This window comes from Falco peregrinus, chromosome 7, assembly GCF_023634155.1.
Source record: "Falco peregrinus isolate bFalPer1 chromosome 7, bFalPer1.pri, whole genome shotgun sequence".
In the NCBI taxonomy this organism is placed as follows: Eukaryota; Metazoa; Chordata; class Aves; order Falconiformes; family Falconidae; genus Falco; species Falco peregrinus.
Genome location: NC_073727.1, coordinates 35,274,030 through 35,301,295, shown reverse-complemented (window position 1 = coordinate 35,301,295; position 27,266 = coordinate 35,274,030). Strand labels below are relative to the sequence as shown.

Genomic DNA, 27,266 nt, shown 5'->3' with positions numbered 1-27,266 from the left:
GTGAGTTCTGCAACCTGACTCTCCGCAAATTTTATGGGATGCAACAGTGGAAGGCAAAGGTAGTCCAAAGGGAGTCATGAAGTCCTGTTCTCATTTAAGTGAGCTCCCCTAAGTTTTTCATTACAGAATCATTGAATAAAATATGTAACTATACTAAAAAACCATTGGCAGCTAGAAGTAGATACGAGATCTAGTCTGAAACATCAGTTGTCTTACCACTAGACAACATAGTACAGTATTCACAGAATCACAGAGTGGTCAGGGTTGGAAGGCACCTCTGGAGATCACCAACTCCAGCCTCCTGCCAAAGCAAGTTCACCCACAGCAGGTTGCAGAGTCACATCCAGGTGGGGTTTGAATGTCTCCTCTTTGGGCAGCCTGTGCCAGGGCTCTGTCACCCTCAAGGTAAAGCAGATTTTCCTCACATTCAGATGGAATTTTCTGTGCTGCAGTTTGTGCCCGTTGCCCCTTGTCCTCTCGCTGGGCACCACTGAAAAGAGCCCGGCTCCATCCTCTTGACACTCACCCTTAAGATATTTGTGTGCATTGATAAGGTCCCCTCTCAGTCTTCTCTTCTCCAGGCTAAGGAGGCCCAGCGTTCTCAGCCTTTCCTCGTAAGGGAGATGCTCCATTTCCCTCATCATCTCTGTAGCCCTCCGCTGGACCCTCTCCAGCAGTTCCCCGTCTCTCTGGAACTGGAGAGCCCAGAACTGGACACAGCACTCCAGATGCAGCCCCAGCAGGGCAGAGTAGCAGGGGAGGATCACCTCCCTCGACCTGCTGGCCACATTCCTCCTAATGCACCCCAGGATCCCACCGGACTTCTTGACCACAAGGACACACTGCTGGCTCACGGGCAATTTGCTGGGTCCACCAGAACTCCCAGGTCCTCCTTCGCAGAGCTGCCTCCCAGCAGGTCAGCCCCCAGCCTGTACTGGTGCGTGGGGTTGTCCCTCCCCAGGTGCAGGACCCTGCACGTGCCTTTATGGAACTTCCTGAGGTTCCTCACCCCCAGCTCTCCAGCCTGTCCAGCTCTCGCTGAATGGCAGCACAGCCTTCTGCTGCATCAGCCACTCCTCCCCATGCTGTATCATCAGCAAACTTGCTGAGGGTACACTCTGTCCCTTCATCCAGGTCGTTGATAAGTAAGTTGAACAGGACTGGACCCAGTACAGAGCCCTGGAGAACACCACGAGCTACAGGCCTCCAGCAAGGCTCTGTGCCGCTGACCACAACCCCCTGAGCTCTGCCATTCAGCCAGTTCTCAACCCACCTCCCTGTCCACTCACCTAACCCCCACTGCCTGAGCTTACCTGTGAGGGTGTTACGGGAGACGGTGTCAAAAGGCTTGCTGACATCAAGGCAGACAACAACAACCAATCTCCTGTCACCTATTCAGCCAGTCATTCCATCACTAAAAGTCTATCAGGTTGGTCAGGCATGATTTCCCCTTGATGAATCCATATTGACTGTTCTGATAACCTGCTTTTCCTCCACATGCTTAGAGATGACCTCCAGGATGAGCTCTTCATCACCTTTCCAGGGACGGAGGTGATGCTGACTGGCCTGTAGTTTCCCGAGTCCTCCTTCCGGCCCTTTGTGAAGACTGCAGTGACACTGCCTTTCCTCCAGTCCTCAGGCACCTCTCCTGTCCTCCATGACCTTTTAAAAAATGATGGAGAGTGGCTTGGCAGTAACATCTGCCAGATCCCTCAGCACTCACGGATGCATCCCATTGGGGCCCATGGAGTTGCGAATGTCAGGTTTAAGTGATCTCTAACACGATCCTCCTCTAAGCAAGAGAAAGGTTTCCATTCTCCAGACTTCCTCTCTTGCCTCCAGGCTCTGGGAAACCTGAGGGCCGACTCTGGCAGTAAAAACTGAAGAAAAGGCGGCATTCAGTAACTCTGAGTCCCTGCGTCCTTCATCACCAGGCCATCCACCTCATTCAGCAGTGGACCCACATTTTTCCTAGTCATCCTTTTCCTGCTGATGTACTTGAAGAAGGCTTTCTCATTGTCCTTCACATCCCTCATCAGATGTAATTCCAAACGGGCGTTACCCATCCTCATCGCCTCTCTCCATGTTCTGACAACATCCCCATATACCTCCCAAGTGGCCTGTCCCTTTTTCCACATCCCATCAACTTCCTTCTTCTGTTTGAGTTTTGCCACAAGCTCCTTGCTCATCCGTGCAGGCCTCCTGCCCCCTTTGCCTTGTTTCTTATTCATAGGGATGCACCTATCCTGAGCCTGGAGGAAGCGATGCTTGAACATCAGCCCACTCTCTTAGACCCCCCTCCCTTCTCGGGCCCTAACGTGTGGCATTCCTCCAAGTAGGTCCCTGAACAGGACAAAATTAGCTCTGCTGAAGTCCAGGCTTGCAATCCTACTTGTTGCCCTGCTTCCTCCATGCAGGATCCTGAGTTCCACCAACTCCACCACCTGTGTCAAAAAGAGAGCAATGCTCTGCAGGAACCTCCTGCACGGCACTAGCCTAGCTGAGCCGTCTTTCCCGCAGACATCAAGGAGGTTGAAGTCCCCCATGAGAAACGGGGCCTGGGACCGTGAGGCTACCTCCAACTGCCTGTAGGAGGCCTCATCGACTTCCTCTTCCTGATCACGTGGCCTGTAGTAAACACCCACCACAGTGTCCCCCACGTTGGCCTGCCCCTTAATCTTTACCCATAAGCTCTCCACTCATTCTGAATCCACCCCGAGGGACAGGTCAACACATTCCCGTCGCTCCCTCACATAAAGACCAACTCCACCACCTCTCCTTACTGACCTGTCTTTCCTAAAAAGTACCTAGCCATCCATGACAACATTCCAGTCATGTGAGCTGTCCTACCAGGTGTCTGTAAGTGCAATGAGAACATGGCCTGGTGACTGCACACAGATCTCTAATTCCTCCTGTTTATTCCCTATGCTGTGTGCATCCCCAAAACATTTGTACTTTTCATCTCACTGGTGACCTGGCTTTAACAGGAGAGGCGTAACTTATCCCCCACCAGCTTTGCCTGTATTCTTGCACATAGAACGTCCTCTTTGGAGACCAGACCAAAACATCTGAGAACGAAAAGATACAGAAATTCAGTCCTCATCTTGGAAGTGAGAGACCCTATTTCATGAAAAATAGATACTGTCAGATGCCTCCTCTAACACCTGCCATTTGGAAGCAAAGGCTGTGGTTGCCATCTGCATCCAGAAGAATAATACAAACACACAAACAGAGCAGTAGGCCAGGAATCTTGATGCCATATAGACCTGGACTGCAAGTCAGCGCCTACATGTGGAAAAGAGACTGAATTTCAGCATTTGGCTGCACTGTGCCTTTTCCTGTTCATTCAGAACTATTTCTTCCACCCTCACATTTTCCCCCTGTATTCTTTCCTGTACTGCAAAGAAGTCAACCTTTAAGTTAGCAGTGGGAAAGATTATTTGGATTGTACCAAAGCATGGGGAATGTTTACCCTTTCTCTATCCATCTTTAAGGGAAGTCACTATCAGTCATTATGTTTTAACCTGTTTTAAACCTAAACCAGGCTTATTCTCTACAGTATTAAAATGCCCAAGATATTTGGTGAATTCTTAGTACAAGCGTGTTCTAGTTACCTAAAGGTTTTTTTGGTTTTTCTGAAGATATTGAGCACAATGTGATAGTTTGAATAAACTACAAAGACTAAAATTATATTTGCCAGCCAGCTTGCCCAAGGATGCAGTATATGCAGCACTTCACCATGAAAAATTAGGATTGTTTTCTACTCTTTTGTAATCTTCCATCTCTTCCCTTAAACATTTCACCACCTATATAATAAGGATTTTCTCTATGTAACATTTCTAAACACCAACAAATCACTCAATAACTGCACAAAGCAAAATAACTAACATTTCATGACATTTCAAACTAGAAGACTTCTTCACAGCAAGGTCACTGACTGCGATATGCAAATGACATGCACAAATCATTTCAAATGCTTCCAAACAGTAAATGAAATGTTTTACTCAGGTGGCATCTGATTGAAAAGATGTGGACTTACAGATATTACAATATGATGTGATCCCTTCAGTGTTTCATTTGTGCCTTTAAGCTATACTGGATAAGCAGAACCACAATTCATAATAGCTCATCTAAACAGCTATAGCACAATCTTACACATATATTCCATAATGGACAGCAGGTTCTCCGGGGTTGGTGAACACAGAATGAAAAACGAGACTTAAAATTAATAATACATCAGTCCTCTAGCATACATATCGTAGCAATGTTTTGAGTCAAGGTGAAGTCAGGTGATGAGGAAAGATAAGTACAGAGACTCGGTCCTTTATTAAAATATTTGGCATGTTTGTTGCAAAGTTTCAATCCTTCCTCTTGCACATTTAAGCATGTTAAGTCACCTACAGACGTGTGACAAACTCTGCAATTGCAGTAACAGAAAGACATCTAGTCAGCCTATGTAGTATAATGCTGAAGGGCTGTTACAAACTTTTCTAACAGCAAATATAGTAATGTATTTTAAAATTCATTGAAAAGCAGTGACATCATGTAATTCTTGTAGAAATATATGGAAAATTTGTATTACTCATAATTCCTGAAATTAAGAAACTACATAGATCATAATTTAATATAAAGGGCATGAAATTATAGATCAGATGGTAGATAGATGGTAACATGGACTACTGGCTCTGATAAATTGACCAGGACCTCAACATATGCATATACTTACTCAGTGGAAAAGTATTTCAGAGTTACTGTACCTCCCGGTTACAACTCTTACTCCAAAGGCACAATGAAGTACTGAAGATACACACTGCTGCTTCAAGAATTTCAATAATAGTGAACTTAACACATAAACACTGAGTGTAACTCATCATAGCAAGATATAGTACTAGAAAATAACAATATTGTTCCGGTGTGGAGTATGTACTGCAAAGCAATAGGATTTTAAGGAAAAAACCAGGCTCAAGTCACAAATCTAGAAACTAGAATCTTTTTTATTAAAGTTATTCCAAATAAAGACTAAAATACATACATATTTTAAAAACTGAGCAGATAAGCTAAGAACATATCTACCAGTGAAAACTGCATGCTGTTCAAAATAGCTTCAAAGCAAACTGTAATTACCTTCTGCACTTACAAAACATTGTAGACTGGCAGAAAGGGAATGTATATATTGTGAACCAGGCCATGCAAAGGTTGCTTGAGTCCTTCCATTCATTGTGTCCCTACTGCTCAGAAGAGAGCAACTGCTTTTCAGCTCTGTTCATGCCTATCATCATCTTCTGCCTCAGTCACTAAAATAAATCCAAGTCCTCCTTCTCCAGGAGTTCACAGATTTTTAAACACAATTGTTCTTACTTCCTTATTTATTTGGTAGAGTTCAGTGAGATGAGCCACACAGAATTTGTGTTTCTCTTTCTCTCATGACCGAATGGTAGGCCCCTCCTGCTGACTCCATTTTCTTTCCAACAAGCACACACTATTTAGCAGGTCAGATTTTATTTCCTTGCTGAGATAAAAATGTTCCAGTATGCTAAGGAAGACCCACCCATATGCTGATACAAAAGCTCCTCCAAATTAATTTTACTAAATGATTGTGTGATGCTTAAATGGGATTTAGGTAGTCAAAGAATTACTGCTTTGATACTGCAGAGTGGCAAAATGGCATCTTGACAGTGGTTTAAAAGCTCCCAGTTGCTGGTGAAAGCAATCAGCATTCCAAACTGCATTGTAAATAGAACAGGAAAATGCACAATATTTTAAGCATACCTGCTTTGGGCTAGTTATCTGGGTGCTAGGTATCGATTGAGTAATGTAGCCTCAACGCACTTCATAACAAGACAAGCACAAAATCAAAGGTCTTAGATTTCAGCCTTTTAACTGCTACTGCTTTTTTTCTTTACACCTACACACTCTGTATACTGGCAAGCAACTGTCAATCTTTAGGATATCCTAATGTCACTATTACTTAATATACATATGAGTGATTCTCTGACTACTTGTCACTAACGAGAGTAGCTCAAGAAACAGATTATGCTCCAAGGACTACATTTTCTATTTGAATTTAAGTTTTTTAATGTATAAAACATCCATGCTATTCCTTGAATACAGTGTTTAATAGATATATTATACTCAAGTAGTATAGACTACATATAAATTATTACATAATTGTATAAATATATATTTATGTGTATATACACAGTCACTAAAAAAAACCAACATGTTCGCATAAAACACTACAACTTTTAACACAATATACTGAACACTGAATCCACTGCCAGGAAGACTGCTTGTGTATGCATCATGTTAACAAATGAACATGCCCAGCTGAAACCAGAGCTGCTATATATCACAACTGCAGCCTAGGTACCTTTCATACAGGAGCACCACTGAGCTTACCCGCAGAGAAACACACTTTATCTGCACTTTCACAGCATGACTGCACCTACCACTGCTCAAATATAGAAGGGAAGGAAAGAGTTATCTACACTCTATTGACCTGTTGACTTTGTCAAATGCAGCTTAACTTCAGTGTAGTTCAGCTATAACGTTCAATACATTACTGACTGTAATTGCAGTCATTCCATGCCCCCAGAACGGAAACTTATGTAACATCACAGGTAGCAGAACATTCTCCCTGACAAAGTCTAGCCATTTTAGCCTAGATTACTAGGTGAGTTTTAAAGCCTGAATATTTTTGATTTTATTAATATATATGTCTTTGCAGAGGCCACAGGCAAACAGTTATTTTGCTTTTTTAATCCCATCAGAAATATGGAGTTGGGTGTATTGTATTTTCAAAAGAGCTTTTGAGAGTACCTTAGACACAGAAAAAAACATATGGGACATCCCTGACAGCACATATAGCAATAGCACCCAGAGGGAAAATAATTACACATACTTCCTACTTAAATGCCTAGACAGATCTACAGCATGCACTAAAGGTAACTTCTGTCCATAATAGACCTGTGCCATTATTCAAGCCTTTAAGAAGATTTCTAAGTTCATGTTCCTGAAATTTTTACATCTCCCCTAAACTACACCCATTCATCTCTTTAAAGATCTTGCCATCCCTACAAGCCTCCCCTCCCCAACCTGCAAGTCATTCCTCATGTTCTGCTGAATAGAGTTCTATACCAAGGGAAGGTGGCTATTAGCAGATCACAAATGTCACTTCATAAGTATTTACTGAGGTTTAAACAATTTCTACTGTTACAATCTGCAGAAACTTAAAACTTTTTTTCCTGTGTCTTTTGAAGAGATGAAGTTGTTATTAAGACACCTTTTTTTTTTAGTATCTAAAGAAAGACTTGTGCACCCAAAAAGATCATTCATTTTTTTCTAGGTAAACTAGCTCATCTAATAAATCATCTCATCCCTTCCTATAAGCCTCATTTTGCTCATCCTTAAGTACGAGACTGATGTACTAAAATATCAAAGACTAACTCAGACCAAACTGCCTTGACTTTGGATATGAGGAGCTTCTAGACTATGAAGGACATTCATTTAAATGGATGTGGAATAATGAACTAAATCAAGTTTCCAAAAGTTCCAGGATTACTGATATAGATTTACCAAACTTCTCAATTACATCTAAGACCTGAAGCTGGAGACTCTGGGATGATACCTTAAAGCAAGATGTCTGACCTGCACAGAACCAATTATACATTAAGAATCTGAGGTGTTAGAGTAGAAGACTAAATATTTCTGTTAGCTGTATTTCTTTAGGTTGTATTTTCACTTAAGATTGAGCAGAAAAATTTTATAGTTTATTAAGCACAGACCAATCGTTTTATTTACACTACTATGTAACAAAGGATCTGCCCTTACACTACTACACAACAAAGGATCTGCCCTTGGCTGGCAAGATTTTATGCAAGACACATGAGAAAGAGAAAAGGGAAGAGCAAAGAGGAAACAGGAGGAGAAAAAGAGAGAGAGAGAAAGGAGGTGGGGGGTGGAGAAAAAGTGACAGTGAGAGAAAGACAAAGAGAAGGCAACAGAAGGTGAGAGAAGGCAGCTTTGTCCTTGTAAACAGTAACAGGAATGCTCCTGAAAAGGAAGAAAGTACTCATCTCCATGTATATGGTCAATTTTTACCTTTGAGGGGCTTGGTAACATAGGTGACCAAAACTGTCTCAACCAAGTGACTAAAAGATGTTCAGAAGTGGAATCTTCATGAAAAAATTATTCAGAGCTGTGTAACTTAGATTCTCCTCCTTATTCTGTGTTGATACCACCATTCAAAGAAGCTCTTAAACTTGCATGACAGTATCTTGACAAAATGCTGTGGCCTATATCTGATAGAGTGCAGCAGAACAGAAAACGAAATCAGACGCATTACAGCGTCATCTGGACAAATTTCCCTAATTCACTACCTAATCTGCAGGGAAGTCAGCAAACATTCTAATTCCTTCTACTGTCTCCCTGTTTCACACTGTTTGGTTTTCAAGGAATGAAATACGTGGCTTAGTGAACATTCTGGGCCTAAATTAAGATTTAGGATTACCCATACCTCATCTTCGAATATATAATATGGGATTTATATACCGAATAATTTTCAAGTTAAGTTCAGATAGTAGACGAGAGAAGAACACTACGGAAAAAAAGAGACAGAAAATTACAGGAATATAAAAAGATGCAAGCAGCATTTGCTTTTCATGTTTTAGTATAAAAAAAAATAAGTAGCAAGGCCAAAATAAACATAGCTTTTTAGAAATTAAAACACAAGTCAAAGGATTAAGGATAAAATCCTTTTGAGTTTGTGACTTCCGATGTGAGCACAACACAGAGACACACAGACTGTCTTCATCTGTTATTTCCTCCATGCCAAACACAAAAACATCGTTAGTGGAACAGTGCTTTGAGGACTGCAAGACCATTACTGTTGCATCAAGGCCTGAATCTTTCTTCTCTGCAAAACTAAACCACACCTGTTTCAAAATTGTAAGCCCAACTAAATTTATATTTAAGGTAGGGCTTCCCTCATTCCAGAAATAAGACCATATCAGAAGGTCAGATCCAGAAACTCAGTAGGCCTCCAAAATCTTGAAACGGCATCCGAACTCTTTGGAGTACAAATAGTTAATCAGTTGCTCTTTATGGCCACTAGGGCCTAGGTATTTTGTTTAAATAACCTTTACTGTGGCTCTTTCACCCAGTTAAAAAGGATTAAATTCTAATAAAAAGCTTTAAAAATAAGTATCTGGAGTTCATCTGACCTTAATGACATTACTTAAAAACAAACATAGAATCCTCTGTTCATCAGGTAACTTTATGTATGTTCCACATGCTTCGGAGAGTTCAAGGAAAGGCTCCACAAACCCTGCCTCTCCCACTTCTCAAGCCCTTTCTCAAACCTCTACATGTCAAAAATTTAAGTGTGCTGAAAAGACATTAAACTGTGCTAGCCCACTGGCCACATATACCAACAGAACCCTCCGCAGTGGTCATGATCTCAACACTGACCTCCAGGTCATGCATAATTGCAATTCAGATACTCAAAAGGATAAGCGGACTTCCCAGTAACAGATGTTTGTCATGCCTGATGCTACTGAGGTAAAGAATCTCCTGTTGGCTCAGTTTCAGATAGGAAGTACAAGAAAATCTCAAAGGAAAACAGCTACATTATATTTTGTTTATTGAAGTTCAGTGACAAGATAGCCAAGTTCAATTCAAATAAAAATCTAGTGAGGTAGTAAGTACAAACCACACCTATTCTCTGAAGGTAATGGAGATCACAGCTGGTCCTTACGCAAGATTCAGGTTTTGTCATGCTACACAAATGCAATTTTTTTTTTCCTTTCTGTACACAACATTTCCATTTTACAACATAAAATCAGGTTTCCAAAAATTCTCATCATATCCTGTGCCCTGGGAGATTTGAGAAAAGAACTGAACCCTTTCCCACTTTTCCCCTGAAGGCTTCATGACATGTGTGGTTAAAAATCACAGTCTTTACAAGGAACCTATTAGATCTTAAACAAAAAGCCTCCCAAAAAGCTACTAAGGGAAGATTCCCCACTGGGAGAAGAGGGGGAAAAAATATGGGAATAGTCATGAAAAGTTGTCTACTGGTGATATGTGTTCTAGTAGATTTGGTTTATAGCCCAGTTCTTGCAAATTTGGATGCCTTAAGACTGGTCTAGTAACAATAATACAGAAAATCTGAACAAATCATCATTGCTTGGCATTTGGTACTATCTTTGCCTTATAAATACAGAAGCCAAGTTCCAGATGATTATTTTTTGGGCTAACTTATTTTTTAGAAAGATAGAAATTAAAGTAGTTGGGAAAAGATAAATCAATAAATTCCCTACAGCAAAGTTTGAAAGTCATCTCTTTCTGCCATCTTGAGTTCCTAAGCATGTGGTTCTCACTATATCAAAGCCACCATGTTCTCATCCTCTCTCCCCTGACACTGTAACCCTGTAGCATACAGAATATTTTACAGACCTGAATTTCTTCATGTCCACACAGAATTATCTGCATTATATAGATCAGATGAAATTAAATTATTACAGGATGAAAACTATCATTTTGACACTGTTCCACTATGAGAAGAACAAGGGTTTCCTGCTTTCATGACCCCTTGGGTTTACAAAAGTCACAATCGTACTTCCAGAATTCAACCTACATACATCTCAAGATGAGAGCTGGAAATATGCTTCCCCCTCCTTCCATAATAGCAATCTTTAACCTGTATCACTGACCATAACTACAGCTGCAAATAATATTTTACTGATGCTGTTTCTTTATAGAAAAGCTACACTATAAAGCAAATTAAAAACATGTCTCTCGACTCTCACTGAATATAGCTGTGTAATAAAGTGGCTATAGAAGACATTGGCAGTTGGTCTCTATTACCAGTTTCACCACTGAAAACTTTAGTTCTATCTCTTTGTGTGTTGTATAAACTGTCATTTGCCTGCAGTACTTGAAACAACTTACAAACAAGATATGGCCATCCTATAGTACTCAAAAATGACAGTGCTAAAGAAAAAAGCAAGATTTGAATTTTAAAAGTAGGTCTCAGCTTCTGGCTTGTTTCAGTTCTCATTTCAACTTCACTTTCTAAGACTTCAATTACTATCACCTCCACCAAGTGGTACATGATTTGTGAATTTTCTCACTCTTCCACATATAATAAGGCTTCAGGAATACATTGCTGAAATAAACTGAATAGCTTCAATACAGATAATTTATCCATACTTGCCCCAAGGACTTAAATCCATGTTTTCTACCTGCTAAGACACTGGCCCAAATTCCAGATTAGCTGAGGAGATGGAGGGAGTAGGTATTTTTACTTTTCTTATCCAATTTGTTCTCCTATGAATTCTTGAATATTAATTTGGTCCAGAGAACAGAAGGAAGTATGATTTTTCACCCATGGAGACTAGCCTAGTCTAGTCTTTCAACACGAGAGATATATTGTAAATTCACCAATACTTTTCTCATGTCTATTCTTTCTTTGCCGTTCTATCTATACAGTACTGGTCTCAATTACTAATTATACAATCCACTATTCACTTGTATTAGTTTCTTCATCACCTGCCCTTTTTTCTAATAGTATCAGGGTATCAGACAAGAAAATAAAGTGCCTAAATTGGGGGCAGTTAATCTCTCTTTAGATATAAGCAAGTCTCCTTCAGAAGATAAATCAGAGCACCTCAGACTTTTACTCTGAAGTGCTGCATAAAAAAAAATAACCATAATAATGATTGATAGAAAGAATATCTCCCTAATCAAGCTACATGCCTTATGTTAACTGGTTATAGGTGCTTCCCCCAATACTTTATGTCTCAGTGGCTTGGGGGTTTGTGGTAGCTTTCTTTTTTTGGTTATGCTTCTGAAATGCCTTATTGAATTGTTAGAGAAATATGTTAAGACACTTCTAGCATAAGAGAGAGAAGCATCCTCTCAAAGCTTTCCTGATTCTTTACAAATATGAAAATCCTTAAGTAAGATGGGGAACTATTGTGTAACTCTACATAATTTAGAGCAGAAAGACACCAAAGTTCTCTCAGTGTAATAGTGAAATGTTGATTTTTGAATTCACATCTAAACTTCTAATGGAAGTCTGCCAAGGCAGAACAAACGAAAGGGAAGGGACCAGATCTTGGTATTTTTATTCATAAATTCTATTCAGCACTCAGAGACAGCAAAATAAATCATTTTATTTGTTCATACCAAATTTTGCTGTTAGAGTTTAATTCTACAGACAATGTAATCTATGGTACATAATTTCAACTAAATGGAAAAAAAAAATCTTATTTTGAGAGCCAAATCACAGTAATTTCATCCTCACAGTGAAAAGTTTTACTGCCATTGAAGAAACATAAAGGCATTTAGCTACCCTGACATGTGGCTTTGAATAAGAGTATTTCTGCACTTAAATATAGCATAAAATAATACTTAACTGTACTTGAACTAAACAGTCATGTAAACTGCAATTTCTTATCATTTGGAAGCGAGCCTACACACAAAACTGAATACAGTAAGGTTTTTCCTTTTGTGATAGGGAACACTTAATCATGGATTACAGGACAAATAGGGATAACAGAGAGCATCCATTTATAACAGAGGTTGATTTTGGATCCAAGCTTGTTTTATCTGGCATATCAGCAATACTACAGGAAACCACACTAAGATTAGAATGCATAAGGTTGAAAGATTCACATTATCAGATTACCCATGTGGCATACTGTTGCTCTGGGAAGCATCTTAAGACCAGTAACAAAATCCAGATGCAAATCTAGGACATTCGGTTTTAACCTTTATTTACATTTATAACTTCCTGTTTATGTCGTTCAAATATTAAGTTTGCAAGAGTTTGTTATCAAAGACAAAAAAATATACTGTGACCTGATTTAGAAGGCCACTAAACTTTTACATCCTTCATGCATCAGGGTCTGACTCTGCAGACACAAAGCATTCCGCTAATAACAATAATTGGGTATTTTCCAAAAATCCTATACTGAGCATGTAAGCATTTGTAGAATAAGAACACTGAAAGTGCAGCAGTCTTAAGTAAACAGTATCTCTATTTATGCAGCATTTCCTATGGCCCGCTTCACTGTCCTCTCCACTCCACTGAGGATTGTCTTAATACAAATACCACATTTTAAAAACACATACTTGCTGTGTTGCCATTTTTCTAGTCAACTGATACATTGGGGGGGGGGGGGGGGGGGCTAACCATACATACTCATAAAGACTGCAACAACAGGATATATTTGAAATATACATATCTGTGCAAGATAGCATGCATTGTTTAAAAAGCATCAGCCAGAAGAGTTTCCTGGAATATTGTGCTGGAATACTCATATCTGGGAAGGAAATCCAACCCCAGCATCTCTCTGTTTGGGTCACTATGATTCAAGCAGATCAATTACAGAATTTTAAGAAAACAAATAATTCCACATGACATATTTCAAACAATTAATGCAACAATAGACCATCCAGTATCAGAGAGCACATATCTTCAGAAATGTTGCTATTTTTCAGAAGTACATTCTGGATAAGAGTACCTCTTTCTTTGCAAAAAAAAGCCATGAAACTTGTCACTTTTTCTGAGAAAGACAGAGGTTGGCACACAAACAGATGTTCTTCTCAGACAACACTGTACTTCCAAGAGAAACACTACTTCTGTTTCTGGGCCTACTGAGCCTTTTTTATCAGGCTGAGGACTGAACAACAAACAAACTATTCAAGGTGTGTGCATCTCATCTTTTCCTTCCAAGGATAAGTTCTTCTATGGGCAGAAGTCATGAACCTACTAGATTTAATATTGTTAATAGAATAATGAAATTAATTCAATATTCCATTATACATCCACTATATCAAAAGCACAATGCACTTATCTAAATAGCAGTGTGGAAGCTTCATTTATGAATGTGGAAAAAACAGTTTAGCTCACCTTCCAAGTACACATCTATTCTAGATAGATGTAAGTAATTTCCATTTAATAGAAATTATGCAGAGACATTCATAGAGAAAGGGGATGGAATAGTAATAATAATAATAATAATAATAATAATAATAATAATAATGGAACACAAAAGGCGTCTTACAAGGGTGGGAAATATGACCTGTCTGTAGTCTAGAATGTTCTTAAAAATACCATTTAAAAAAGCAGAGTACATCAGAAAAGTCTCCTTATTCGTTTCTCCTTACAGTAGATCAGTCTATATTGTCACAGCTAGGCCATGTCTAGCAGCCAATCCATCTGCTTTAAGCTACATGGTCTGTATCTCAAGCCTATATTCATAGTCCAAAATCAAAAATACAGATTCACTCAAAACTGTTCCCAAAATGTGAAAGTCCTAGGTAATTAATTCAGTTAGAATTTTAATGCAGCTTAGTAATATGCAGTAATTCTAAACATTGTATATGTTGCAACTCAGGCAGAGCAACGCATTGTAATGAAACATTTGTATAGTACAGCACACTGGGGAAACAAAAATTGAGTTAAGAATATGGAATAAGATTTTGGTAAGATATAACACCCACTAACAACTAGAGTTAAAGTAGGTTAAAATTTCAGGGTTTGTTTTAGAAAAAGAACTGCAAAGATATTCAGGAAGAAAAGAGCTTGAGTGTGTTTGCTATTATTTTTTTTTAAAGTAAATTGTTTAAAACAAATATACTCATTTTCTTTCATGCTGATTATATTTCCTAGTGGAAACTAAGGCTGAATATCATCATATCTTAAAATCTCTTTAGGTCAAATAAGCCTAAATACACTCCCACACATTAAATCCACCCTAAAATCTAAAATAAGATGCCAGATACAATAAGCTTTGCTAGTAAAAATGAATCTGAATTCTTTTAGAATAAGCCTCTAAAACCTTGAGCTTACTTAAGATACTTTATCTAGTAAAGGCTGAATCCCTTGCTGAAGTTTCTTTGCACTTGTAAAAACTACAAGAATTATTTGTACATAAAGGTTTTGTAAAGGATTTGTACATAATTTTGTAAATTATTTGCACATTCAAAAAAAAATTGGTATTTGAAATTACCACTGGTCAAGTTTTCATAAAACATACATACACTCTTAAGTGCACATGTAGGAGTGATTCATACTCATGAAACAGAAGAGTGGGATTCTAGAAGTGCCATCTGATGGCATACCAACTGATCCTCACAGATTTAGAACAGCTGTTTCTTCAGCCCAGCTGATACAGTGAAAACATCTCAGCTTGGAGACAGAAAAGTTTCATTCTTAGCAGAAGAGATTACTATGGATCTGTACATAATTTTAAAGAACTTCCCTTTGCATGCCATTTCCACAATTAGTCTATCTTAAAAGCTAATTGTTTTTATTCACTCTTTAGGTACAGCTATGTACCTAAGTATAGGTCAAGGGAGCCGATGCAGAGACGGAAACAAAGCCTCATTTAAACAGGGAACACCACTAACTGCTCCTAATAGCTCTCTGTAGCACTCACTCCCCACTTTTCAGCTATAGCTAATGCTTCAGTTTAACTACCCATTCTGACAGCTCTGGGACCCTCTGCTCCCCTTGTTCTTCCAGCCACTGTAGAAGTAAACTGCTTATACATACATATGCTCAGCAGAACAGCACAAAATGTTGTTCTGTGTTGTATGCTCCCTTTATAAGGACTGGAAATTAAATTCCTGCCACAGGGAAGTCAGTAAGAATTTCACTCTAACTTCAAATAAACCTAACTTTCACTCTAAAATGAGTACACGTCACACAATATTAGGTATTTTACTCAGATATTTCAACTAAGAGCCATAAAGGAAAACCACATATTGAATAAGAGAAAATTATTTCCTTGGACTCTCTGTGGATTTGGTTTAGCAGGGAATATGTAAATTCTGTTTCACTTCTAGAAAATAATTTCACAGGAACATACTGTAAGGAAATGCTACATTTTTAAACTAATTCCAGAAGTTATTTAAAGGTCTGATGTGCAGAATATAATGGCCTTTTAACATGAAATTTAATAATTACTGGAGTTTATGAAACAGATTGAGCAGAGTAATTTCATCTCATTCTAGATTGTCTTAATAATGTTGACTCACTTTGAAACTAAATGTTCTATTACAGAGGTACTTAGAGCAATTAGTGGATTAATTCATCAATGGATTTTCAATTAATTGGAAATATTTATTTTCATACTGTGCAGCCAAAATTCCTTTTAAATCCTAGAAACAACTCCACTCCATGGGACAAGAAGACTCTAAACCAGTGGCCTTCACACACCGTGTTCAAAGTCATGCACCTGTGTATAAATGCTCCTCCAGTCACATTTGACCCTGGTGGACTGCCAAGTCATCATAGGCACACACTACTACAGCTTCATCTGCACAAAACCGATAGCCCATGCAACAGGTACCGGGAAGAAAACTCTCCATTGTCATAACAACAACACGTAAACGTAAATAAAGACTGGTAATAACAGAGGAAGAGAGGTAGTAGTTAAAGTCTACATTACACATGTTACAGTAAGGGTTTTCACTCTGCAAACTCTGTTAAGCCTTACTTTTCCTAACTAACTTATTCAAACTGCCTGTGCAGTGGAATTTCTGTGCTGTGATTGTTCATGCATCCAGGCATAGGTCTTCCTATGAAAATATTTACAACTAAAATTAAGGAAAAGTGAGACAATGAGAATTTCTTGCATGAGAAATGTGCAACCAGGTTGTCCTGGTTTCAGCTGGGAGAAAGTTAATTTTCTTCTTAGTAGCTGGTGCAGTGCTGTGTTTTGGATTTGATGTGAGAACAATGCTGTTGGACACCCATGTTTTTAGCTGTTGCTGGGTGATATTTATACTAAATCAAGGACTTTTCAGTTTCTTGGGACCTATGGGTGAGAGGGCTGGAGGGGAACGGGGAATTGGGAGGGGACATGGCCAGGACAGCTGACCTGAACTAGCCAAAGAGGTATTCCATACCATATGACGTCATGCTGAGCATATAAACTGGGGGAAGAAGGAAGGGAGGTACATCTGGCATTACGGCATTTGTTTTCCTGAGTAACCGTTACACATGACAGAGCCCTGCCTTCCTGGGGATGGCCGAACACCTGCCTGCCCATGGGAAGTGGTGAATGAATTCCCTGTTTTGCTTTGCTAACATGCATGGCTTTTGCTTTACCTATTAAATTATTCTTATCTCAGCCTTGAGTTTTACATTTCTCTGCAATTCTCCTCCCCATCCCTCTCAGCAAGCGGGGAGTGAGCGAGCAGCTGTGTGGTGCTTGGCTGCCGACCAGGATTAAACCATAACACTGTGGCTTTATTCCACAAATGCACAGAACGGTAGATTACAAGCACAATCTACATTTCAGCTACAAATTTTTGAAGCAGAATGCCTACAAATTACGTCATCTTCCACTGAGATGGAGAGATTCACATGAAAAGTAATGGTCTATAAATGACCATCTGTAGAACTGGAGGTCCTGAGGACTCATAGCAGCTTACAGTTAGATAAGGCAAAACACTTGCTACTTACTGGATCTTTAATAACTAAGCCACATGAAACTGGCTGCACCCTGTTTAACTGAATGTTGCGTTTTCTCAAGTTAATTGAAGAAAGAGGCTCTGCAGAGCACTACTAGTATTACAACAAATTACTAAATAGCTTCCAATATAACTAATGTTCATATCTATCAATTCAATTTAAGTTTAATTCTGTCACAGCCAGGCATAGACCTTGTCAAAACCTTTGTGAATTCTTCCATAAATAGTAGTCTGTTCCTTTTTTTCTATGATAATATAGTTTAAGATACTCAGGCATATTCTCAAATGCTCTTCTGAAAACCCAAGTCCAATATAATAGCCCTTCTTACTATGTCTAGTACAAATTCTTTGTAGCTTTATTCATATAATATACAAAAGCCACTCTGGCTTTTGCCAGCACAACATATTTATCCATGTATTTACTAATTCTGTTCTTTATAATGTCTGCAACTGTGTTTGATTCTAAAACTATAGTTACAAGTTTGTCACATGAGGCCTTTTTAAATGTTAGCATTGTATTTGCCAGCTTCTATTTGCCCTCTAATGAGGCTGTTCATGAAACCTCTTCAACAATCAGTTACGTAAATGTCATTACTTTATCAGCACTTTCACACAAAGTTCTTTACATCCTTGCATAAATCTCCGATTCAAATACCTGTTTCCCCTAGAGCTACTGAGCGGATACAACTCACCAGCCTTAACAAATCTATATCTAAGCTGGTTCCACAAACATTTTCATGCCAACAACAAAACCTATACGCTGAATTGATAACTTAACAAATCAGCGCTTCTGTCCTCTTGTATCTGACGTTTAGATCAAGTCCCGGAGGGCATTAGCCGTCTGTGTCTTCTATAATGCTAAACACAATCAGCAATTATTGTACGTCTTTCATTAGTTTGCTCATCACCACAGTTTTTCTCTTTAACTACTTTATACATGTGATCCAGAACCATATCACCTTCTGTATATATGACAGTTCTATTTTAATCCTAAAGAGCCTAGAATACAAAGACAAAGCTTAATATCAGCAAAGGTTAATTCCTGAAACAAAAATAATAATTTATTAGCAGTAATCCTGCACAATATCCAACTATTTTTATTTTAATTCTTACAGTCAAACAGCTTTCTCTCCAAAACATTTCGCCCTCAAAAGTACCTTTGTTCCTCAGGCAATGCTTTTAAGATGAGCACTGTCAAACTGTACATGTATCAGTAAGCCACGTGTTCACATTAAAAGACACAAATGACTAAAATAAAAAACATGAAAAATACACACAAACGCTGTGCAAAGAGCTATCCACAGTTTTACTAACTATCCAAAGTAACATACTAAACCAAGCACTGATCTCTCTCTTACTAGTGGCACAGATGTAATTTTACTATTTTGAGTTATATTATGGGACTTAGTCAAGATGAAAGACAACAGGTGAAGGCAACGTAGTTGCATAAGAACCTATCACCACCTCTGAATCACATTAGTTTTAAATAGATACTTTGGGACAAAAAGATATTGTAAGTAAAAGCAAAGTACTGTACAAAGAGCCACAAATATGTTATTATGAGGAAGAACCAATACAGTAGAACACAGCTGCATCCATTGATCCCTTCAGGTATCATCATCTAAGAAGGGTAGGCAGAAGTGAAATAATGAGAGTAACAATATTGACCAAAGAATAAGGTGAATCTTCAATGAAGAGACCAACTACTCAGTGTAACAACCCGAGTTCCACTTTATTCTTCTGCGACAGTGTCTAATTTCCCCCAGAACTGACGCAAGCTCTTAATGATGATGATGATTATTGTTGTTGTTCTTATTGTTTTCCCCATCTCTTCTCTATGACACAAAAGTTCTTTCACCAATTAAACTATGAGCTTCAAAGTTACTTCTAAATAACTCCTACCAGTATGGTAAGCAGGCTCAATGCATGTTCCCCTCCAGTTCACAAGCTATGAAGTTGATAGAAACATTTAACGATTAATTTTGCTGGCAAATGACTGCCTTATTCTCCATGTCAAAGCTACAGCTGGGGGAGGAAACTGAAGCTGCATGCATAATCAACAATTATAGGGTATGCATGTAAAAGCTTCCCACTGACTCTGAATTTAGAAAATATTTGCCATATTTATCCTATAAGCATAGCAAAAGCAGCTGGGAGGGAGAAGCACATTTACACAGACCCTAAACCCACACAATACACAACCTTAACACAATGGAACTAATTTTGAAGGCTGTGCCCAGCTGTAGAGAGACACTGTGCTCAAGAGAAGAATTCAGTGTGCATATTACAAATATATTTTCAATTAAATGTGTGGTAAAGAAGGTAAAGGTAAAGAAAACCTTTTTGTGTGAGGGATCATTCTTCTTCAAAAAGAAATTATTAATAGAAAATATTCTCCAACCATACCAAAATCAAAAGCCAATGAGACATGGACTCGGGTTTATGCTACGTACTGCATATGGGAATTCTTATATTCACAATGGAGGGTCTTCTGCAATTGTTGTAAAAGGTGACTAAAAAATTATTCACCGGGATGAAATGGTACCATGAATTTATTTTTTCAGGTAATATTAACAAATTCAGTAGTGCCAATGTTGGCTCAAGGTTCAACACATGAAGTATACCCCTGATGCTCTGCAATCATCTTTTTGTTGCTGCTACAAAAAACGCATAAATAATTCACCCAACTAGAGACATGCAACTGCATCACACTCAAATCACCAGTTCTGGGATTTGCACAAACATACGTGTTCTATTCCTGATGGTTCCAAATATCAAATTCAAAAGCCCTGTATGTTTTATTGATGTTACTTTGCATTCTTTAAAAGGCATAGGTGTCTTCTTGTTTTGTAAAGGTTTCTAGCTTTCAGAGGAATCCAGACTACTCATACTACCTACCACTGCAAATGGGTTTAGAAAATGAACAGAACAGGTATCAGTGTAACATAATATTTTATCATACATATTTAGAAACACAGAAATATGTGCAAATAATGCTATTTATTTATTCTTTCTCCCAGCCTGAAAGTTATTCAGCAACAAATGTATAGCAGTAATTCTGCATTCTCAGTGCAGGATATACTGCAGGAAAGTTAATAACATATAATGCATTTCCCTATAATAGAGATTATCCAGATATTTCTGTGGAACAGGACTACAGGCTGTTGAGCAGACAGCATAAACAGAGGAATACATTGCCATGTTGAGCACCTTCCATCAAAACCTAAAGGCAGCCTGAGTGAAAGTGGTATCTAAAACTCACAGGGTTCATCTGAGAAGCTGGTGTATATACAAAAAAGCAAATTAAATCCTAAATCTACTCTCACTCTCACTGTAAGTGTACAGAAAAACAGTGCCTCTGATTTCTTTTTCTTGCATCTCTAAGCTCCTGATTGCCAACCCCCAGCTTTGATTGGGAATTTTCCCACAGCAGTGGGAAATATACAGTAGTTAGAGGCATTTTCCATAATTTTCTGAAGAAAAATTCTTCTGATTCTTTCTAGCTGACCTCAAAAACTGTTCCCACTCATTGGGGTAGGTGAAGAATGACAAGATACAGAAATCTGCCATTAAAACAAAATTGATAGAGCTATAAAAGTAATTTTTTAAAATCCTATTTTGTTCACTTTTTTGGTAATTTTCTTTTTTATTACATCCCAAATCCATTAATATTATGACAATAGTAGACACACGTCAGCAGGGACAGAACAAGGCATTGTAATGGTATTTGGATAATCCACTCTGCAGGAATGTTCATTATTCTTCTTGAGGTTTCACAAGAGTTCCCTGGCAGAATACTGCTACAGCTGCTTTACAGTCTAATGTTATTACAAGGTTTGATAATGTCTGCTAGAGGAATCTGGCAGGGAGCAGAGTACTAGGAAAATCCTTGTGATACTGAGGTGTAACTAATGGAGACGAAACTGCTGAAAAAATTGAGAGTAGTAACAGCTATTTGTTTTTGAGTTTCGCAAGAGCCCTGAGAGATATTTGTTATTTCTTGGAACAAAAATCACACAAATTAAGTTACTTTTTCTGGAAATCATCATGTTTCTAATCAAAATAAATCATAAATATATATATTTTTTAAGAAAAAAAGAAGAAAGTTCTAATCTCTACCTTATCCATGGTATAGAAATGATCAAAAATCATTCCTATTGTCTTCAGTACCTCTTATCTACATTTTCAGATCGAGGAAAACATCAAAACTGTGGAAAAGCAAGAACTACAAATTGTCTATCAACTACAGTAGTTGGTACAACAGAATAAATAAGATAATCATCAGCAGGACCGAGTTCATGAACCAGCTTTATTGGCAAACATCAAGGAATTCCCTTTCTTGTTTCAAAGACACAGATACAGTCAATATAAAGTTCAGCAAACATAGCGTATTTGTCTGCATTTTATATCTGTAAGCAAGATTTGGTCTTGATAGCATGGCCTGAGTTGCTAGTGTGTGACATATGAGCTCTCAAATATGCTAGACAGAACTCTCATTCAGGAGAAAAATATCCAGTAATTAAAGACTTATCATCTAAGAAAAAAGGTGGGAAAGAAAAGGAGATAATCATGTACGCACACCAGTTCACATTTGCATGTATTTGTGTCCTATTACTGATGTACAAATACAAGGTGTCTGGACTTACTTCAGGAGAAACAAACGGGAAGGACAAAACCAAAAAGCAATCCTGCAGTAGGAATTCATGCTGCTTCTTATTCCAAAATACTACAGTCTCCAAAAACTGACAGTCCAAGTAGCTGGATAAGAAATTAGAACATGTGTGGGTGGATTCCTTCCTCCAGCCTGAATTAATCAAAAATGATTGTTTGCTGTATTATTTTAAAGCAGATTTTTGGAACAGGTTAAAGAACCACTGTTCTGACTTTAGTATCTCAAGCCTAATAAGCAAGAGTCCTGTAAAAAACTTGTAGAAGCAAAAATTAGTAATAAGGAGGGATAAACATAGAGTGCACCTTATGTTTTTATTTGTTGCTTGGAGAAATTCACACATTGTTGCACAAGACCTACCTCATTCAGTTTGGCTGTGGTTAGTTGAAGTTAAAGCATGTACACAGAGGAACACACAAAGTCATGTCTCCAGTCAGTCTGGGCACCTCTACCTACTTCTAATACCTTAGGTGGGCCCTAATTACTGTATTTTCCTTTCCCATATGCTAAACCTGAAACATATATTAATACCTCCTGCTTTCACTTTTTTCCAACCTGTTATTAAGCCACAAGAAAATAATGCAGACAACAACTCTGAAGTAAAAAGTTACAAGCAATCACAACATATTTATGAGAGCAGCATCTCCCAAAATTTTGGGGCTAGTTAATCCCTACTGATCAGGCACCACTAAATATTCCGAAGAGAGCTTTCAGAACCGATCAGTATCCGTCTTGTATATACACAATTTTAAAACAATAATAAAAAAGAAAAAAAAAAACTAATTTCCATATCACAAAAGGTTTACCTGCAAAAACATTTAGTAGCATATAGAATGTACTATAGAATGAATGTAAAAAGGTTATACATAAAATGTACTATATGTAGTACACCTTCATTGAGCAAGGCTTGTTACTTGTTCTAAAATCCTGAAATTGGATTAAAGATCCCATTTAAAAAAAAAAAACCCACAGATTTTTACCCATTGCAGGACGCTTACCCTCCACAATGGACATTTTCTCCTTCACACTCTTGAAGCCAGAGCCCTATATAAGTTGACTAACCAGAATGAATGGATTAGATAATGGCTCATTTCTACCTTTCCTCTCACAGAAGACAAAGTACTTTGGGGCTCTTCCTACCAAATAGCTGCTGATTCAGTGATTATCTTAAAGATTTCTACATTGCTTTCAAATTTGCTTGGTATTGGACAACAGCTTCAAGATTTATTTAGGTGTGAACAAGCTAATAAACAGAGCAATCACCCAAGCCTTGTTCTCTGGGGAAAGCAGACTAAATCATTTACATGCACTATCCTCCAAATAAAGTCAGCAGAATGTTTTTAATGATCAAATGCCATTAACCACGATGGAAATGCTCTCTATATCAAGATTACAGCTGGGGGCGTTAGTCATTTTTGAAAGCAGACCTTACTCCAAAGAGGTCCTTCTAAAGACATAGGAGACAACTTTTACTTTACTGCATTACATTAACAAAGCATCTGAGTTTTTTGTCTCCAGAAAGAGAATCTAAGTCCACACAACATTCTTCAATCTTAATATGTAAAATATTAAATTATGTCCCATTATCCTTCTCTCTCATATGCACACATCTGCATGTGTGGGAAGGAATCTTGTAACCCCTCATTTCCACGAGATAACACACGAGAAACCAGTTTTGAACTAAAGTCTGAAAACTCATTGTAAAAACTTACACCTAAAGACTTAGAAATATGGACCAACCTGCCACCATCTACTGCCTAACAGAATGGCACCAGTCACATGCTGCTAACAATAGGCTGACCTTCACCCCGGACTTCTCCTTTGCGTGATAAATCTGACTTTATAAGTATTCTATGTACATCACTTCTTTGAGTCAACTTACACTTCCGATTTGTGAAATGGCACAAAACACCTGTACTCCATGAGTTATCTCCACTGATGGTCAGCAGCTGACACCACCGATCAAGTTACAGCACAGTGTATTAGCCCTGTCCTGACTATTCACACCTTTCACAGATACATAGTTTCAGTTCTCTCCCATGAAGACTTTTCTATAAAAGGATTAATTCTTCCACATCAAAAGCAAGTTTTTTATTCTTTTCTAAGCTACTACTATTTTGGTTCTCTCACACTCAACAGGAAAGAGGATGAACCAAAGTTCAAGATTCAAAAGGAACATACAACACTTCTGTAAGTTTGCCTTAACAACAAGTTATGCTTTAAGAAACACTGTTATAGAATGTACATGCCTTTCTGGTTCTGATTCTTCCATTTTATGAGAAACTCTACAGGACTACTTAGTGTTCAAACCACAGAACATGTGTGGCTGGGGAAAAAAAATATTAAAATTAACTCCAGGTTTCTGACCACAGTAAATCTTCTACCAACTTAAAAATAAATAAATAAATATACTTAAAAAAAAAAAACAAACCAAACAACCAAAACCAAAAAAATTCCCCAGAATTACAGACTGTTCTCATCTTTGAGGTGCAAAATGTTCTTGAACTGTTCTGTTCTAAAAAACAACATGGGAATTCATTGTGTTGTCTCAAACACTGTTTTTCAAAGCATTGCAGCTCTGTTACATAATTTTCTCCACAGACATCCGACTGGTGCTAACAATTAAGAGAGCAATACTTACCATCCAACGTTATGGTTGTTACCCAATAACTATTAAGTGGAAAAACAAAAGTTGTAAGTCTAAAGGTATAAACCATGGCTCTAGTAACATTCTTGTACACGTTAAAAATCCCCCGGGACTTCAGTGAAGTCAGACTTCTCAAACTTTTTGCAGTAAAGCGGAGTTCATTACCTCTTTGCCTGGGCAACACAGTGATATCTACATAGTGCTAGCACCTCCTAGCAGCTGTAACATCTTAGAAAGAAATTCAGAAGGCAGTAAATGCTTAAAAATTTGGCAGCCCGGTCAGCTCTTGAATTCAACTGTGAGGTTTGGAAGGTCCCATCATCACATTATTAACATTTAATTAAAAGGCCTAGTGCTCCTCACTGAATTACCAGAACTCAGTTATAATTACCAACGATGCAGCAGATGAACGCCCAAGACACCCACTACTAATTTAAAAAGAGAATAATGATCATATCCTTTCACTGCAGAGGTTAAAAACCCCAAGATACTGCATACAGAAAAGGACATTCTCCAAAAGTGTCTCCATGTGCACACATGTGCATGAGTGAGAGACAGAGAATATTAAAAGAAATGCCAAATCACTATTTTTCTAGCTAAAAAATCCGTTAGCTGACAGGGGAAAAAAGAAAGGGGGGGGGGGGGGGGGAAGCAGGAGGAAAATGCATGATGTATTATATCTTAAATGCTCTACTTTTAAAATCTGTCTTCAATGTTTACCAATAAGTCATCATCTAAACACAGTCTGTGTGAGTTTTTAATCTACAGATACTTGATCAACTGTCGTTTATCCTCACACAGTAAAATTAGTATTAAGGAGTCAGCTGCTTGAGACACTTTTTTCACAAAATGACAACGATCATGTTTTCCAAAGTAAACCCTAAACTCTAAGAATTCCAAATCCACGGTTCAGTCCACAGTGTGACATCAAGGTCAAACAAGCTAGCTGTTATTCCACAGTGGCTTTAATTAGTTTTATTTTAACACACCCGTGGTATCTCCTTACTGAATTGTTTTTAGCAAGGCTAAAAATGTAAAGAGCAGCAAATGCAGGCACCAGAAAGAATACTGCGAGCTGAAGAGCAGTTTTAAAGATTTCCTGTGAGAGCTGATAAATCTAGTAAAGTTTATTTCTACCACAGCCGTACATCACCCTTTTTCATCTTTCCATGTAACACTAATTGAGAAAGTAAGCAAACAAAAAAACCTTTAGTGTCAACACACCTGAACACTGTATGGAAGGTGACTGCACGCGTAAGACATTGACTATTCGTGCCAGATACAATTGATTGTGTTCCCATTCCAGTCGTGGATAGTTTTTAACACCGAGAAAGGCTTTGTTATTGGATAACTGCATCAACTTGTCACCTTAAGTAAAAGCAGCCCAAGCAGCCCGCATTTGTGTCAATACAGCCCACCAAGCCTCCCCTAATCACAGGGATGCCAGCAGACGGACGCAACGCGGGGCGAGGGGCTGTCACCAGATTAGCCTGTACAGACCGTGTGACGCCTCGGGGACCAAAACTTGTCCGGTCGGCCCTGAACTACAGCAAGTATCATTTGCCCTTCCGCGTTCGGCCAAAACGGAGCTCATCGGCCACGCTCATGCCTTTGTCTCTTAATAAACGGCTGCGTGAGAGAGTCTGCGGGGAAGATGGAGCGGGAGAGAGCGCGTACCGGGGGCGCAGCGCAGCTCCCCGCCCGGTACCCCGCGCAGCCGGGCGGCCCTGCCCCGGGGCGGGGCGGCGGTGGCGCGGCAGCCCGGGAGCCCGCTGCCCCGAGCCAGGGCTGCGCTGCCGGCGCCGCCGAGCCCGCTCGGGCCGGCCGGTGTACCAGCGGCGGTGTCCCGGCAGCGCTCCCCAGCCGAGTCCCCTCTACAGGCTGGCAGCTGCTTGTCACGCTCGGTCCCCGTCCGCTCGACCCTCCCGTCGCCACAAGGACCCCCGAGCCGGCGTAAAGCCGCCTCCCCCTCTACGCCCCCCGCAGCCCCGGCCGGGGTGAGTGGGGCACGGTCTCCCCGCTCCCCCGTACCTCTTTGCGGCGGCGGCGGCTGGCCTCGGCTGCCAAGCGCCGCCAGGAGCAGGAGGAGCGGCAAACTTCCCCGTGCCATGGCTCCAGGGCAGCAGAGCTGCCGGCTCGTCCCGCCCCGGGCCGGCCAGGCGAGTGAGCCGCCGTCGCCCGAGAGAGGAGACGAGACCCCGGTGCCCCGGGCAGGGAGCAGGACACACCCCTGCCGCCCCCCCCCCCGCCCCGCCGCTCTCCGCCCCGCCGCGCCGGGCCGCGGCTCCGAGGGCAGCCGAGGCGCGACAGCCAGCGGGGCCGGTGCGCCCCGGGGGAAGGAAGCCGGCGGCTCGGCCGAAGGGGGGGACGGCGGCTGCCGCAGGCTCCCCGCGGCGCTAACCGCGGCCCGGTCGAGCGTGCGCCCGTCGGATGAGGCGCCGCGCGAGGCGGGCGGCACGT

At 39.6% G+C, this 27,266-nt stretch overlaps 1 protein-coding gene across 1 annotated transcript in view; it reads right to left on the bottom strand.

Moving 5' to 3' along the window:
• LAMA2 (laminin subunit alpha 2) overlaps window positions 1-27,024 on the bottom strand; it is a 377,166-nt gene extending 350,142 nt beyond the window's left edge. Inside the window, 1 exon segment of the mRNA XM_055811018.1 lies at window positions 26,838-27,024. Coding sequence (XP_055666993.1) covers window positions 26,838-26,916 — 79 coding nt within the window. The 5' untranslated portion in view covers window positions 26,917-27,024.
• Between the last annotated feature and the right edge of the window lie 242 nt (window positions 27,025-27,266).